The sequence below is a fragment of the Nematolebias whitei genome, chromosome 3 (assembly GCF_014905685.2).
Source record: "Nematolebias whitei isolate Nwh7 chromosome 3, NemWhi1, whole genome shotgun sequence".
Lineage (NCBI taxonomy): Eukaryota > Metazoa > Chordata > Actinopteri > Cyprinodontiformes > Rivulidae > Nematolebias > Nematolebias whitei.
Window position 1 is genome coordinate 54,140,653 of NC_056500.1, and position 16,016 is coordinate 54,156,668.

General features: G+C 44.4%; 1 protein-coding gene across 1 annotated transcript in view; it reads right to left on the minus strand.

The window, feature by feature from the left end:
* Positions 1–16,016, minus strand: part of LOC119407554 (cyclin-dependent kinase-like 5) — a 246,122-nt gene that overhangs the window by 47,835 nt on the left and 182,271 nt on the right. The window contains 1 exon segment of the mRNA XM_037674374.1: positions 9,308–9,388. Within this exon segment, the coding sequence (XP_037530302.1) occupies positions 9,308–9,388 (81 nt within the window).

The following is a 16,016-nucleotide window of genomic DNA, read 5'->3' on the forward strand; positions in this document are numbered from 1 at the left end:
ACAGTCATGCCAAACTGGTTCAAAACCAAAAAAAGTCCATGCTCAATCGTCCAGGTATACAATCCAACAATTTTCAGTCAGGTAGATGAAAGGTGAAAAGGTGAAACGTTTCAGCAAAAAAAAAAAAAAAAAGAAACTGTCCAAATGACCTGACTGAAAATTGTTTGATTGTAAATCTGGATTATTGAGAATGGACTCTTTTTGGTTTTGAACCATTTTGACATGACTGTCGACGAAGAAGAGGGCCAGAACAAGAGGAGGGGGCGTGCCAAAAACACCATCTTAGCACCAACATAACTGGTTTGTTCCATTTTGGAGTAAGCTTTTGGGGGAAGAATCAGTTTTGTGTTGTGTGTTTCCTTGACTGATGAATCGTTCCGGATAGAAGGTGAAATGTTTCAAGGATAAAAAAAAGAAACTGTCCAGATGACCTGACTGAAAATTGTTGTATTGTATACCTGGATTATTGAGCATGGACTTTTTTTGGTTTTGAACCAGTTTGACATGACTGTTGATGAGGAAGAGGGCCGGCACTAGAGGAGGGGGCGTGCCAAAGCCACCATCTTAGCACCAACATAACTGGTTTGTTCCATTTTGGAGTAAGCTGTTGGGGGAAGAATCAGTTTTGTGTTGTGTGTTTCCTTGACTGATGAAGCCTTCCAGATGGAAGGTGAAACGTTTCAGCACAAAAAGAAACTGTCCAGATGACCGGACTGAAAACTGTTGGGATTTTATACCTGGATTATCGAGCATGGACTTTTTTGTATAAATAAAGGGTAAATGAAAATGAAAAATCCATTCTGTTTTATTGTCATTTAAAAACAGGAAGTTCTTGTTTAGCCAATGTTTGATTGCAGAGATACAGTCAAAGAGAGAAAGCATTGGGTACTGGATCCTGGCCTTAATGGTAAATAGATTTTCAAATCATCTGCATAAAAAATGAAAGTTGACATTTTGGTGTATTATGTGGGGCGGCTGTTGCCGAGTGGTTAGAGCAGTCGTCCTCCAATGCAAGAGTTGGGGGTTCGAATCCACCAGCAGTCACATGTTGAAGTGTCCCTGGGCAAGACACTGAACCCCTCATAGCCTCTCATGTGTGTCCCATCATTGTATGAATGTGATCTAAAGCACTGACTAGTCTCTTTAGAATGATTTGTTCAATTAGCTTTGTAGAGATCTAGTAGAGTGCTGTATGAATGGGTAAATGAGGACACAGATTGTAGTGTAAAGCACTTTGAGTATCTTGAAATAAGATAGAAAGGCACTAAATATGTCTTGGACACCCGGGTGAAGAGAGGGGCGGAGCTGTCCACTGATCAATACCTGGTGGTGAGTTGGCTCCAATGGTGGGGGAGGATGCTGGTCAGACCTGGCAGGCCCAAATGTATTGTGAGAGTTAGCTGGGAACGTCTGGCAGAGTCTCCTGTGAGACAGAGCGTTAACTCCCACCTCCGGGAGAACTTCGAACATGTTCCGGGGTAGGTAGAGGACACTGAGTCTGAGTGGGCCATGTTCCGTGCCTCTATTGTCGAGGCGGCTTACCGGAGCTGCGGCCACAGGGTTGTCGGTGCCTGTCGCGGCGGCAACCCTCGAACCCGATGGTGGACACCGGCAGTGAGGGATGCTGTCAGGCTGAAGAAGGAGTCCTATCGGGCCTTTTTGGCCTGTGGGACCCCGGAAGCAGCTGATGGGTACCGGCAGTCCAAGCTACATGCGAAATGGGTGGTTGCTGAGGCAAAAACTCGGGCATGGGAGGAGTTCAGAGAGGCCATGGAGAATGACTTCTGCACGGCTTCGAGTTAATTCTGGTCCACCATCCAGCATCTCAGGGGGGAAAGAGGTACACCACCAACACTGTTTATAGTGGGGTTGGTGTGCTGCTGACCTCAACTCGGAATGTCGTGGGTCAGTGGGCAGAATACTTTGAAGACCTCCTCAATCCCACCAGCACGTCTTCTACTGAGGAAGCGGAGCCTGGGGACTCTGGTTCGGGCCCTCCAATCTCTGGTGCTGAGGTCACCGAGGTGGTTAAAAAGCTCCTCGGTGGCAGGGCCCCTGGGGTGGATGAGATTCGCCCGGATTTCCTTAAGGTTCTGGATGTTGTAGGGTTGTGTTGGCTTACGCGACTCTGTAATATTGCATGGACATCGGGGAAAGTTCCCCTGGATTGGCAGACCGGGGTGATGATGGTCCCCCTATTCAAAAAGGGGGACCATAGAGTGTGTTCCAACTACAGGGGAATCATGCTCTTAAGCCTCCCTGGTAAGGTCTATTTGGGGGTTCTGGAGAGGAGGGTCCATTGGCTAGTCGAACCTCGAATTCAGGAGGAGCAGTGCAGTTTTTATCCAAGTCATGGAACACTGGACCAGCTCTACACTCTCAGCAGGGTCCTGAAGGGTGCGTGGGAGTTTGCCCAACCGGTCTACATGTGCTTTGTGGACTTGGAGAAGGCGTTTGACTGCATCCCTCGGGGAACCCTGTGGGGGGTACTGTGGGAGTATGGGGTACAAGGCCCTTTGATATGGGCTGTTAGGTATCTGTATGACAGGTGTCATAGCCTGGTCTGCATTGCCAGCAGTAAGTCGGGCTCGTTCCCAGTGAGAGTTGGACTCCGCCAAGGTTACCCTTTGTCACAGATTCTGTTCATAATTTTTATGGACAGAATTTCTAGGTGCAGCCAAGGTGTTGAGGGGATCCGTTTTGGTGGCTTTAGGATCGCGTCTCTGCTTTTTGCAGATGATGTGGTCATATTGGCTTTTTCAAATCCTGAGCTACAGCTTTCGCTGGAGCGGTTCGCAGCCGAGTGCGACAATGCCGGGAAGAAGATCAGTCCCTCCAAATCCGAGGCCATGGTCTTGAGCCGGAAAAGGGTAGAGTGCCCTCTCCGGGTCAGGGAGGAGGTCCTGCCCCAAGTGGAGGAGTTCAAGTATCTTGGGGTCTTGTTCACGAATGAGGGAAAAATGGAGCGTGAGATCAATAGGTGGATAGGTGCAGCGTCTGCAGTGAAGCGGGTGCTGTACAGGTCTGTCGTGGTGAAGAGAGAGCTGAGTCAAAAGGCAAAGCTCTCAATTTACCGATCAATCTACGTTCCTACCCTCATCTATGGTCATGAGCTTTGGGTTGTGACCAAAAGAACGAGATCTCGGATACAAGAGGCCGAAATTAGTTTTCTCCGCAGGGTGTCTGGGCTCTCCCTTAGAGATAGGGTGAGAAGCTTGATCATCTGGGAGGGACTCAGAGTAGAGCTGCTGCTTCTCCACGTCGAGAGGAGCCAGTTGAGGTGGCTCGGGCATCTGGTTAGGATGCCTCTTGGACGCATCCCTGGTGAGGCGTTCCGGACACGTCCCACAGGGAGGAGACCCAGAGGAAGACCCAGGACACGCTGGAGGGACTGTTTCTCGGCTGGCCTGGGAACGCCTCATGATTCCCCCGGAGGAGCTGGCCCAAGTGGCTGGGGAGAGGGAAGTCTGGGCCTCCCTACTTAAGCTGCTACCCCCGCGACCCGACCCCAGATAATCAGAAGAAAATGGATAGATGGATGGCACTATATAAGTACAGTCCATTTATAATAGATCCAAGTGGCAACATGTACAAGGAGAAGAGCAGAGGGCACAAAATGGAACCCTGGGGCACCCCACACAGAAGAGGGGCGGTAGAGGAAGAAGAGCCATTGAGAAAGATAGAGAAGTTTCTGTCAGATAAATAAGACGTGAATTACTTCAGAGCTGTGCCACGAATCCCAACAAAATCATGGAGGCGAGACAGAAGGACAGGGTGGTCCACAGTGTCAAAGGCTGCTGTAAGGTCAAGAAGCACCAGAGCTACTGGGCACCCAGAGTCAACTGACTGAGCTATGCCATAATAAACTCTCAGTAATGCTGATTCTGTGCTATGCCAGGATCTAAAACCAGATTGAAATTTATCCAACATTGTGTTTTTCTCCAAAAAAGACTGAATTTGCATAAGAACATTTTTTTTTCTAAAACTTTGGAAAGGAAGGGTAAATTAGAAATAAGTCTAAAATTTGATAAAACCAAGGGATCAAGATTTGTTTTTTGAAAAGGGGGCAGACCGTTGCATGTTTAAAAACAGAATGTATAATTCCAAAGGTCAGACATGAATTGAAAAAAGGAAGAAGGTAAGGACCAACAATATTAAATACCTCTTTCAATAATCTAGTAGGGAGAAAATCAGCGGGGCAGTTAGTGGGTTTAACAGATTTCACTATTTTGTCCAAGAGGGAATAAGACATTGGTTCAAACTGCTTGAATAAAGCAAAACCAGCAGAGACAAAAGAAAACTCTGAAACAGAAGTAGCTGGTGTACCTGTGGCTTGTCTAACAGATGTAACTTTATCAATAAAAAAGGAGAGAAATTTTTCACAGGCGGAGGCTGAGGCATCAGGTAAGACCAAGGTGGGTGGATTAAAAACATAGCTAACTGTAATTAAATAATACCCTGGGACAGTGACTACTGTTTGTGATAATGTTAGACAGAAATTGTGATTTTGCATCATTAACGGATCTCTGATACAGAACAAGAGTTCTCCTTAATAAAACCAAATAATTATGTTGCCTTTCATTCTTCCACAGTCTTTTAGCCCTTCTACATTGCCTCCTGAGTTTGCATGCATTAGGGTTTTTCAGCCAAGGCTCAACTCTGGGTTTAGGGTGTCTGAACTTGACTGGAGCAATAGAGTCCAGGATCCCAGTACAGGTTTCAGAAAACAGTGACAAAAATCTTTGGGACACAGAGAAACATCAACAACCAACTAAATAAAACTGTGAGTCTATAAAAGCAGTGGTAAACTGTCTGGCACTATCTGAGGTGAGACAGCGGCGATGACACCCCGCAGCTAGAGGCTTCATGGCCTGGTGGGAGGTTGTAAATTGAAAAAAAAAATAGGGAAACGATCCGAGATGGCAGACTCAGAAATTTCACATTGAGAAATAGACAGTCCATGAGAAATAATAAGGTCCAGAGTATGGCCAAGATGATGTGTTGAAGCATTCAATGATTGTCCAAAAAAGTTCAATCTGGTCCTCTGGACATTCAAAAAAACAAAAAACAAAGCAAGAAAATGTAGAAACGTTTCGTCTCTCATCCGAAAGACTTCCTCAGTCTGAGGTGCTGTATTCAGCTCAGTCTCTTAAATACAGCACCTCAGACTGAGGAAGTCTTTCGGATGAGAGACGAAACATTTCTACATTTTCTTGCTTAGTTTTTTTTTTTTTTGAATGTCCAGAGGACCAGATTGAACTTTTTTGAATTTTTCTACCTGGATTATTGAGCATGCATCAGGATATTCAATGATTGTGTTACATTAAAAGAAGCCAAAAGCCTTAAAAACTCAGAAGCCTGTAAGGATCCTGCCCTGCACCATGCCTTCTTCTCTCCTCTACACTCCTAATTGGCACCAGCTGCAGATGATCAACTCAACACCCAGGAGGAGTATAAGAAGATTCAGGAACCACTCTGCAGGCGCTGGGACATTGCCTACCAACGGTAGTTGTGTTCTGGCCAGTTGTTCTGTGATATTAGTGAAAACTAATATTGTGTTTTTTTCTCTACGCTTCCTCAGAGTTTGGATCTTGCTGTTACCTGCCCTGCTTGAGTTCCATATGAGCTGTGACTCCTTCTGCCTCTCTACAATTGCTGGATGCCTTCCACCACTTGCCTAAATCTACTTGTTGTTTCACCTTGTGCCACTGGATACCATCTGGACAAAATACCTTGTCATTCTGTTTCTTGCTACAAACCGTAAGAACTATTCAACAAGATAAATTCTCATCCAACCACAGCCCTTTAAATTACCGCTCTCTCCCCAGGTGTTCCCGTTCCCTCATTGATGTCTTATTTATCACAAACCTGTAAATAAACACTGTAAACTATTATCTGAGTCCTGGTGTCTGTTCAGTTCTGGTCTTTTGTCTGGGTACACCCGCATTCATAAAAAAAAAACGGTGAGTCAGTGGGACAACAAACATGAATATTAAAATAACCACAAATTAAAAAACTGTCATAGTTGGAAATAATATCAGCAAGGAATTCAGAGAATTCTTGAATTAATTCCTTATTAAATTTAGGTGGGCGATAAGCATCCGGATGGAGCACTGGCTGCTATCCTGGGATGCGCGATCAAAGGAGCGGAGGTTCTTCTGAACGCTGCCACACCTACAGATCTTTGCACACTGAAGACCAGGAAATGCACTGCTGCCGGTGTCCGTATCTATGACGTGTAGCCAACTGTAGGAATATTCCATGGGGTATCATATGTCAACAAAGTTGTATTTCCTGAGAATCCTACCCTACATGAAGACTGGAATGAAGAAGAGATGAAATGAGCCCGGAGCTTCACAAGCAACCCACCCCTCCTGCTGCGTCTCCTGCGACGGTGCATGCTGTGGGCAACCACAACACAAGGATTCCATAAAAATGAAGGTATGGATGCCAGGTAAAGTGGAGGAAAAGTGTTTGTCCATAAAGTTCATGAAGCGGAACTTTTCCCACAATGGAATTAATATTTAGAAGTGTCTGGTGGTCATAGGTAAACAGTGATGACACAATCTGAGCAAAAGTTAGGAAAATAGGACAACAAGTAACAACTTGAGGAGAGACAGATGGCAAGCCCCGTACAACGGCGCCATCTTGCATCAGCTCAACCAAGATCCAAGGACATTTCTCCTCACAGGACCCACGGAGCAAGTGGAAGGGCATTGAGTGCATAACATACTTTAAATGCAGAGATGCACAATGCCTTAGAGATCTATCACTGCCTGATACTCTTTACAGGTTTTATGCCCACTTTGAAGACCAAAATAAATCAGTCAGCACCAGACTTACCTCACCATCTGAAGAGAAGTTCTTCAGTGTGACCTCAGCAGAAGTAAAGAGGACCTTCAGGAGAATTAATTCTCACAAAGCCACTGGCCCAGGCACCCTTGCCTGGGCCAGGGTGCTGAGGGACTGCCGATCAGTTCTGTGAGGTGCTGACTCCTCCATCACCCTGGCAACTGTTCCCACCTGCCTGAAGACTGCTACTATCATCCCCATTCCTAAGAGCTCCGCAGCGACTGGACTGAATGACTAACGGCTAGTAACCCTCACCCTGATAGTCGCTAAATGCTTTGAAAGGCTGATCTTGGCCCACATCAACGTTACCATCGACATCAGCGAAGACCCTGATCAGTATGCATACTGCAAAAATCGATCAACAGAGGACGCCATTTCCTCTGTAGTTCACATTGCTCTCACTCACCTGTTGCAGAAGGACTGCTATAACCATATGCTCTTTGTGGACTTCACATCCGCTTTCAACACCATGATTCCCCACACCCAAATGGATAAACTACTCACACTTGGACTAAGCCCCTCGCAATGCAACTGGATCCTGGATTTCTTAACCAATAGACTTGATTGTTGGTGAAGATTGTGACAGTTTTAGAAGGAATAATACTGTCCACACAGAATGAGATGTAGGAAGAAATGGTGTCCAACTGCTTATTGAGGTCGTTGGAGGGGATTAAGAGGTTAATCCAGTCTGTGGACTCAAGACATCCTTGGAGAGCTAGAATGCTGTCATTGGTCCACTGTTTGATGTTCCGAGTAACCTTCTTAACCCTCCTTATAGTAGAAATGTATGCTGGGATGTGCAAAACAGTGCTGTGGTCAGCAGAGCCTAGAGGCGGGGAGTATAACAGACCTAACTGCATCTGGAAGTGACCTGTAGCATTTGTCTAGTGTCTTTCCCTGGCAGGTGATACATGTAACATATTGATGAAAACCTTTAAGGGCTTTCCCTGGGGAGCAGTGGTTGAAATCACCCCAAAAGTTTTTTGGTGAGTCTGGTGAGATGCGTTCCAGTCTATTCAGTGATGCCATGATATGTTCAGTGGCAGTGACAGTGTTGGATTTCGGGTGAATGTACACCAGCATGAAAAAGAGCCGTAGAAATTCCCTAGGTAAATAAAAGGGATGAAGGGAAACAGCCAAGAGTTCAATGTCTGTGGTACTAAACTTCTCCCTCACCACAACAGTAGTACACCAACATGAGTTCATGTAGAGACAAACACAGCCGCCATGTTGTTTGCCAGTGAGCTCACTTTCCCTATCCAGTCTTATTGGGAGAGCGAAGCCATCAATGTGTAGTGTATTATCTCTGTCATTGTTACAGTCAGGTTTCCGTAAAAGCCTAAATAGAAACAGTCCTGTATTCATGAAGATGGATTATATTAGCTTGCAGCTTGTCTAACTTGTTTCGGAGTGAGCGCACATTAGCTAGAATCACAGAGGGGAGTGGCCTTTGTTTACATCCTCCCGCTTCAGTCTGGCTCTTCTTCCACCCTTTTTTCCCCCTTCTGGTTACCTTGTGTTTGTGATGAATGGAGTTACCTATGTTAGATGAGTTTTTTCATCATATTTCCTCAGAAGATGAGTCTGTGGTAATGGTGAAATGGGAGTTGAATTCAAGCAGTATCAGAGCATCTCTGGATGATGTGATCTACTGGGGTCAGCAAGATTAAATCCGTTGCCGTGGACTAGGTTCGGTAAAATCAGAAAAAGAAGTAATAGTAGTGCCTGAAAGAGTCCTTGAATGTCCATATTGTGGGACTTTATAACAATCCAAACGAGACAGCAAAAACTGTTGTAGCATTGGCTACTGCTAACGCTAGTCGTGCTGGACACAAATATATCAAAAAGTGTCAACAAGGAAACAAAGACAAATACAATTACATGTACTACATGCAATGAGTACTCTGGATTAACAGAGGCATGAATAAAAAAACAAAAACTACTCTAAAAAACACCCTAAAACTGCTCTACGAGCCAGTCGATCAACCACAAGAGCAACCACACGAGCACGACCTGACAGGAAGTGAGTATATCTCAGGTCTTTTTTGTAAATGAGCCCCCAGTGATGTGTGATTATCTGTGCTACTGATTATCCATGCTACTGATTTCTTGCCTTTAAGCTGTTGTATTCATACCCATCTGCTCACAAAAGACTCATGTTCAGACTGCTGTTTAATACACCGTATTATATTAAATTTTTATTGTTGTTTAGCGTATATCTTAAATCAATGTATACTGTTTCTTTTTATACTTTATATGTTTGCTATTTTGGGGTGTAACTGGGACCTTGAGTACACAATTTCATTCCGCCTCATGTACCACATGTGATGTGAATGACAATAAAGAACCTTGAATCTTGATAAATTGACCAGGAAACAACTGAAACTGGAAAAAGTGTCAAAAGAAGAAGAAAAAGAATGCCTCAGCAAAAGCAGCCAATCTATTCAAGCTTTACCTTCAGCAGGTTGAGTAGGCCTCCCCCGATGATCCCAAGATACTTCCGCTCCAAGGTCTGGGGGTGGTTTACAGCTGGAAACTACAACAATAGCACAAAATATAACTGTAAAGACTTTTAGTGTGACCACTGACTGATTAAGCTATTCTTTTTAAAACCATATCAGCAAACTTTCTCTGTTGGTAAAGAATAGAAGAGGGAAGCAATGTTCCGTCTAATTTTTCATGTGTCCGGACAAACACACAAGCTCCCTGAGCACACTGAGGACCACTGTGAGCAACATCAGATGTGCAAGCTGTGGCCACACACCAGTATCACACCTGTTCAAAACCTGGGATCATAGCAAGTTACAGTACATGGCTTATTAAAGAATCAAATTACAACAGTAACTTCCATTAGTTTACTTTTAATATGTGATTTGACCCACTTAAAATGAACAATACAAAATTCTTGTTGTTCATGAGATGTGTAGTGTGTAATATATCAAGGCTCAGTGAGACTAACCAGTATAAATAAACGTTGGATTGGATTGAATTGAACTGAAAATATGTGAGAGTCTTGCTTTGGCCATGGGAAGAGTCCTGCGTTGGTCTGGGTGAGGGTCCAGTTGTGGTCTAGGTGAGGGTCCTGCTCTGGAAGAAATGAGACATTTACATCTTTCAGACATAACATTTTGTTCACATTAAAACATTCACATTTTGCACAATGACATGTGTGCTCTAGATTGTGATACAGTGTAAATTCATGTAACGCTTTATTAGTAAAATATCTAATTACAGTTTTTATTAGCATTTCTACTACCCATAAATTATCTAGTAGTAACAGCATTTAATGATTAATATCAAGAAATAAAAAAAATCCTAATAAATGTCACTAGAATATGCACAAATCTGACTTAAATTTTACCTTATTTTTCACGTCTGTCCTCTCACTTCTCCAATGGTTGTACACTTTGTCCAGGTTGATGGCTCCATCTGCTTCTTGCTTTGACTTTATGCGCATCAGCTGGTCCAAATGTGCCACTTCAAGACAGTTTCTGGATACTGGTTTGATATGATTCATTAAAGTAAATCCTCTTTCACAATCTGCACTGGAAGCTTGAAATGTAGCACAAATATCCACAAGTTGTGAAATCTTCTTTAGCTCCTCACATCTAAGTGCTGCAGCCACCATATCTGAGAATGTGCTGATTGACCCCTGTTTAAGTTGCTTCATTATGTACTTGAATTCAGCATATTGACTTTTAATGGCCTCCAACTTCTTTGCCAGTGTGGCAATGTCTGTTGATCCATAGTCAAAACTGATGTCTGAGCTCAATGTTTCAATGTCAGGGCAGACCACTCTTTTAATTCATCCTCTAGAAAACGAGTATCCATGTGATCACAGAGCTTACTAATAAATAGTAATCTCACCAGTATTTCTGCCATCAGCTGATGAGGTCCCCATTGCCTCTTTGACACGGTCACTCCACTATACACTGTGTATCCAAAACTCACTTGCTACCTTATCCTGATGCATGCTCAATAATCCAGGTAAAAAAATCCAAAAAAGTTCAATCTGGTCCTCAGTACAAGGCTTATTAAAAAATCTAATTACAACAGCAATTTCCATTAGCTTACTTTTAATATGTGATTTGACCCACTTAAAATTAACAATACAAAATTCTTGTTGTTCATGAGATGTGTAGTATGTAATATATCAAGGCTCAGTGAGACTAATCAGTATAAATAAAGGAGTTGGGAGTTAGGAGTCATCAGGACTCTGTACCACAGAGCAGACAGCGTCCCCACTAACTCAGGAGCCAGGCAGAAGGAGAAATCCTACACAAGACAGGCTCTAGAGCAATGTGGATATCCTAACTGGGCCTTCCTGAAAGCAGAGAAGAAACCCAAACAGGACTCCAGTCAGCCAACAGGTGAAAAGGAGGAACCCAGACCAGTGGTCATTCCGTATGTTGAGGGAGTATCAGAGAAACTGAGACGTTTATTTTCTAAACATAACGTCCCAGTGGCTTTTAAACCCCAAAATACATTAAAGTCTGGTTCATCCCAAAGATCCAGTCCCCCAGCACAAACAGAGCAATGTTGTGTATGCTGCTCAGTGTCAGGAAGGTGATCAGTCTTACATCGGGGAAACTAAACAGCCACTGGCCAAAAGGATGGCCCAGCACAGAAGATCAACATCATCAGGCCAGGACTCTGAGGTCTACACTCATCTCCAGGCCAGCGGTCACTCTTTCAAGGATGAAGATGTTCACATCCTGGACAGAGAGGAACGATGGTTTGAGAGAGGAGTAAAGGAGGCCATCTTTGTGAAAAGAAACCGTCCATCATTAAACAGGGGTGGAGCCTCCGTGTTCAACTGTCCCCCTCTTACAATGCTGTGATTGCTAGTATCACTCAGCCCTCTGTGAACAGTAAACAGCCATCAGGTGCTAATGATCCATTGTTAGGCTGATGGTCCTTCTTGAGCATGTGATCAGCTGGTTTTGGTTGTCAGTAGCAAACTGGTTGATCCACTCTGAGAAGGTGCTATTTAAGAGACTGAGCTGAATACAGCACCTCAGACTGAGGAAGACTCTCGGATGAAAGACGAAACGTTTCTAGATTTTTTTGCTTTGGGTTTTTTTTTTTTTTTTGAATGTCCAGAGGACCAGATTGAACTTTTTTGGATCACTTGCTACCTTGGCTTTGCTGCATGTTTTGCAGAGCAGATCACAGCACATCAGTTTTGGTGAAATTCATTAAAATGTTCATCTCTGTTACACAGGCTTTTCTCACTCGAAAAAGGAAAAAATCTCACACAGTTTCACTGCTTGTTCTTCTGCTTACAGATACTCCGACAGCCATTCCACCTTAAAAGAACCATCCATCCATCCATCCATCCATCCATCCATCCATCCATTATCTTTACCCACTTCTTCCATTTTGGGTCACGGGGGTCGCCGGTGCCCATGTCCGGCAATCACTGTGCGAGGGGCGGGGTACACCCTGGACAGGTCTCCAGTCCATCACAGGGACACATAGAGACAAACGAGACAAACAGCCATTCACTCTCTCACTCACACCTAGGGACAATTTAGAGTTACCAATCAGCCTAACATGCATGTTTTTGGTCTGTGAGAGGAAACCGGAGCACCCGGAGAAAACCCACACATGCACAGACAGAACATGCAAACTCCACCCAGAAAGGCCCCTGGACCAGATTTGAACCAGGGACCTGCTTGCTGAGAGGCAGCAGCTCTACCAGTTGTGCCACCGTGCTGCTCTTAAAATAACCACATTTCTTTTTTTACTTTAGTTTGGTGAGTGGATTTGTTACTGCCCGTTCATTTCGCCATGATAAGGGTTTAGCATTTGCGTCTCTTAACTCCGCCTCACTATTGTTACCTAGCTAACCTAGCTAACGTATGTGCCATAACCTTGCGTTACGCAAGTTATGACACAAACACAAGTGGCGTATGTGCCCTGCCCATACGCGCCATGGCACTTGCGCAACACAACTAACGTAACGCAATTCAAAAAAGTTCAAAAACGTAATGCAACTAACTTGCGTAAAGCAAGCACTGTCAGGGCTATGACTGGCTTTGGCTGCGTAGTGTAAGTGAACTGTATTGTGTCATATTTTATGCGCTGCATAGATTTTCTTGTGCGCAGAGAATGTTCAAGCAGTGCACGGTTGCACAGGGGCTCAGTTTGGCAGGAACATTGGAGGGAAGGTAACTGGAAAACATCTGAATAAATTATAAAATATACCAATGCAGCCCCTGTCCAAATATCTAATATACAACAACTTTCTTCTAAAAACACTTGTAGGATTGTGGGGATTACTTTTATAATAATCTAAGTGGGGGAAAAAATGATGCATTAAAGTACAGAGCTTCAGAACAGTCACCTGACAGGGTCGTCACAGTGACGTCACTGTGTCCGCGACGCGGTGGCCGATGGGATAGGATCACCATCTTTACTGTTCTCGAAAATAAAACTTTCTTGCTGAATTTTTTTAAATCTACGTAGGTTAAAACAATTTAGCAATGGTCTGACTTTCGTTTCATTGTTTTCTTGCCTGGAAACAATGCGAGGGACCAAACAAAAAGGAGATGATTGGCTTGGATATCAGCACTGAGACGTCCTATATAACCTTCTCCAGCGTTCCAAGATACCTGCTAGTTTGTTACAGACATTTTCATTCTGGTGAGAGTCTAATGCCCCTTTTCCATTAGTAGCTGTAGTACTGGTACAGCACGGCTCTACTCTACTCGGTACGGTACACATTGTGTTTCCATTATGCTTTCAGTTCCGGTTCCATTGGGCGGGGTTCAAAAAAAGTTCAATCTGGTCCTCTGGACATTAAAAAAAAAACAAAAAAAAAAAAGCAAAAAAATGTAGAAATGTTTCGTCTTTCATCCGAGAGACTTCCTCAGTCTGAGGTGCTGTATTCAGCTCAGTCTCTTAAATAGCACCTTCTCAGAGTGGATCAACCAGTTTGCTGCTGACAACCAAAAGCAGCTGCTCACATTCATATTTGAATGTCTAGAGGACTAGATTGAACTTTTTGGGATTTTTCTACCTGGATTATTGAGCATGCACCAGGATATTTTTAATAACATTTTATGTATACTGTATATATATAAAAAAAAAATTCGTTTTTTTTTTTTTATCGCTTCAGCGATTTTTAAAAACATTTTATGTATAAAAGTATTAGTTTATTTAAAAATCGCTTCCTTCATCTGTCCAAAACTCGCCCCAGTCTATCAGTCTGCCGGGATCGGAGTTCGGCCTTAATGATTACACGAGGCCGGGGTCTGGCAACGGCCTTCAACGAGTCACCAGCTCGTATGAGTCTTCGTGGTGACCAGTGGAGCTCTGCGCAAGCAAAGCCGGGATCAGGAGCCCGAACCCCGAGTCAGCACCAAAGAGGACCTTCCACAGTGACCAGCGGAGCTCAGATCTAAGAAGATGATGCCTGGCTCCAAGTCTCCGGGGCAGAGGACCGGGGCAGACTAGCAGAGCTCCATCCAGCTCTCTCTGAATTTTGTCATTGGCCACAAAGCACAAAAAACGCCAGCACTTCAGCATTTTAGACCAAGGTGTTGTCTTTATTGTTTTAAAAATCTTTAAAATAGGTCCAGCCGCTGCTCCGGTTCGAGAAATTGCAAATGGCAGATCACTGTTTTGAAAAGTTTCTGAAAGATCCAGTGACTCCGCCCTGACCAATCAGTGACCGACAGTGTTCTGACGTCACATTTTCATACCTACTTGGCCAGGCTAGAACCACAGAGCCAAGGGTCCTAAAAATAGGGACAGGTATATATGTATGTATATATATATATATATATATATATATATATACAGAAATGTTAAAAGCTACCCAAACAGAAAACCTTGGCTGAATGCAGAGGTGCGCACCCTGCTGGAAGCCAGGAACACTGCCTTCAGGTCTGGAAACTCAGAGGAGCTGAGTAGGACAAGAAAAGAGCTGGTTGCTGGTATTAAGAGGGCCAAGGCCACATATGCAAAGAGGATCGAGGGTCAATTCATCTCACAAGACCCTCGGAGCATGTGGAGGGGCATTAAGTGCATAACAGATTATAAAGGAAGGAGTGAACAATGTCCCAAAGACCCATCTCTGCCTGATGCCCTCAACAAGTTCTATGCACGCTTTGAAGACCCGAACAGACCACCCAGCACCAGACTCACCTCACCACCGGATGAAGAGCATCTCAGCGTGACCTCAGCAGAAGTAAGGAGTACCTTCAGGAGGATTAATCCGCACAAAGCAACTGGCCCAGACAACATCCCCGGAAAAGTGTTGAAGGAATGTGCTGATCAGCTCTGTGAGGTGCTGGCAGACATCTTTAACACCTCACTTACCCTGGAGACAGTTCCCACCTGCCTGAAGACTGCCACCATCATCCCAGTCCCAAAAAGCTCTACAGTGACTGGTCTGAATGACTATCGGCCAGTGGCCCTCACCCCGATAGTCGCTAAATGCTTCGAAAAACTGGTCATGACTCACATCAAAACAACCATCAACATCAACGAGGACCCTCATCAGTACGCATACCGTGAGAACCGATCAACAGAGGATGCCATCTCCTCTGTGGTCCACACTGCGCTCAACCACCTGGAGCAGAAAAACTCTTACTCTTTGCTCTTTGTGGACTTCACATCCGCCTTCAACACCATGATCCCCCAAACCCTGATGGATAAACTATCCACACTAGGACTAAGCCCCTCCATCTGCAACTGGGTACTAGACTTTTTAACAAACAGACCACAGTTAGTGAGGATCCACAACCTCTCCTCCTCCACCATAACCCTCAGCACTGGCTCTCCTCAGGGATGTGTGTTGAGCCCCCTCCTGTTTACTCTGCTCACATATGATTGTGCAGCTACCCATCCAGGCTGTCACATTGTAAAGTTTGCAGATGATACAGCGGTGGTGGGATGCATCACAAACAATGATGAGTCCAGCTACAGGCAAGAGGTGGAACACCTGGAGAGCTGGTGCAAAGAGAATAACCTTCACATCAATGTGAAGAAGACAAAGGAGATGATTGTGGACTTCAGAAGGAACAAAAACACCTACACCCCCCTGAACATAAGAGGATCTGCGGTGGAAGTGGTCTCCAGCTACAAGTACTTGGGTGTACACATGAATGACAACCTCAGCTGGAGCAACAACACCACCAGCCTGATCAAGAAAG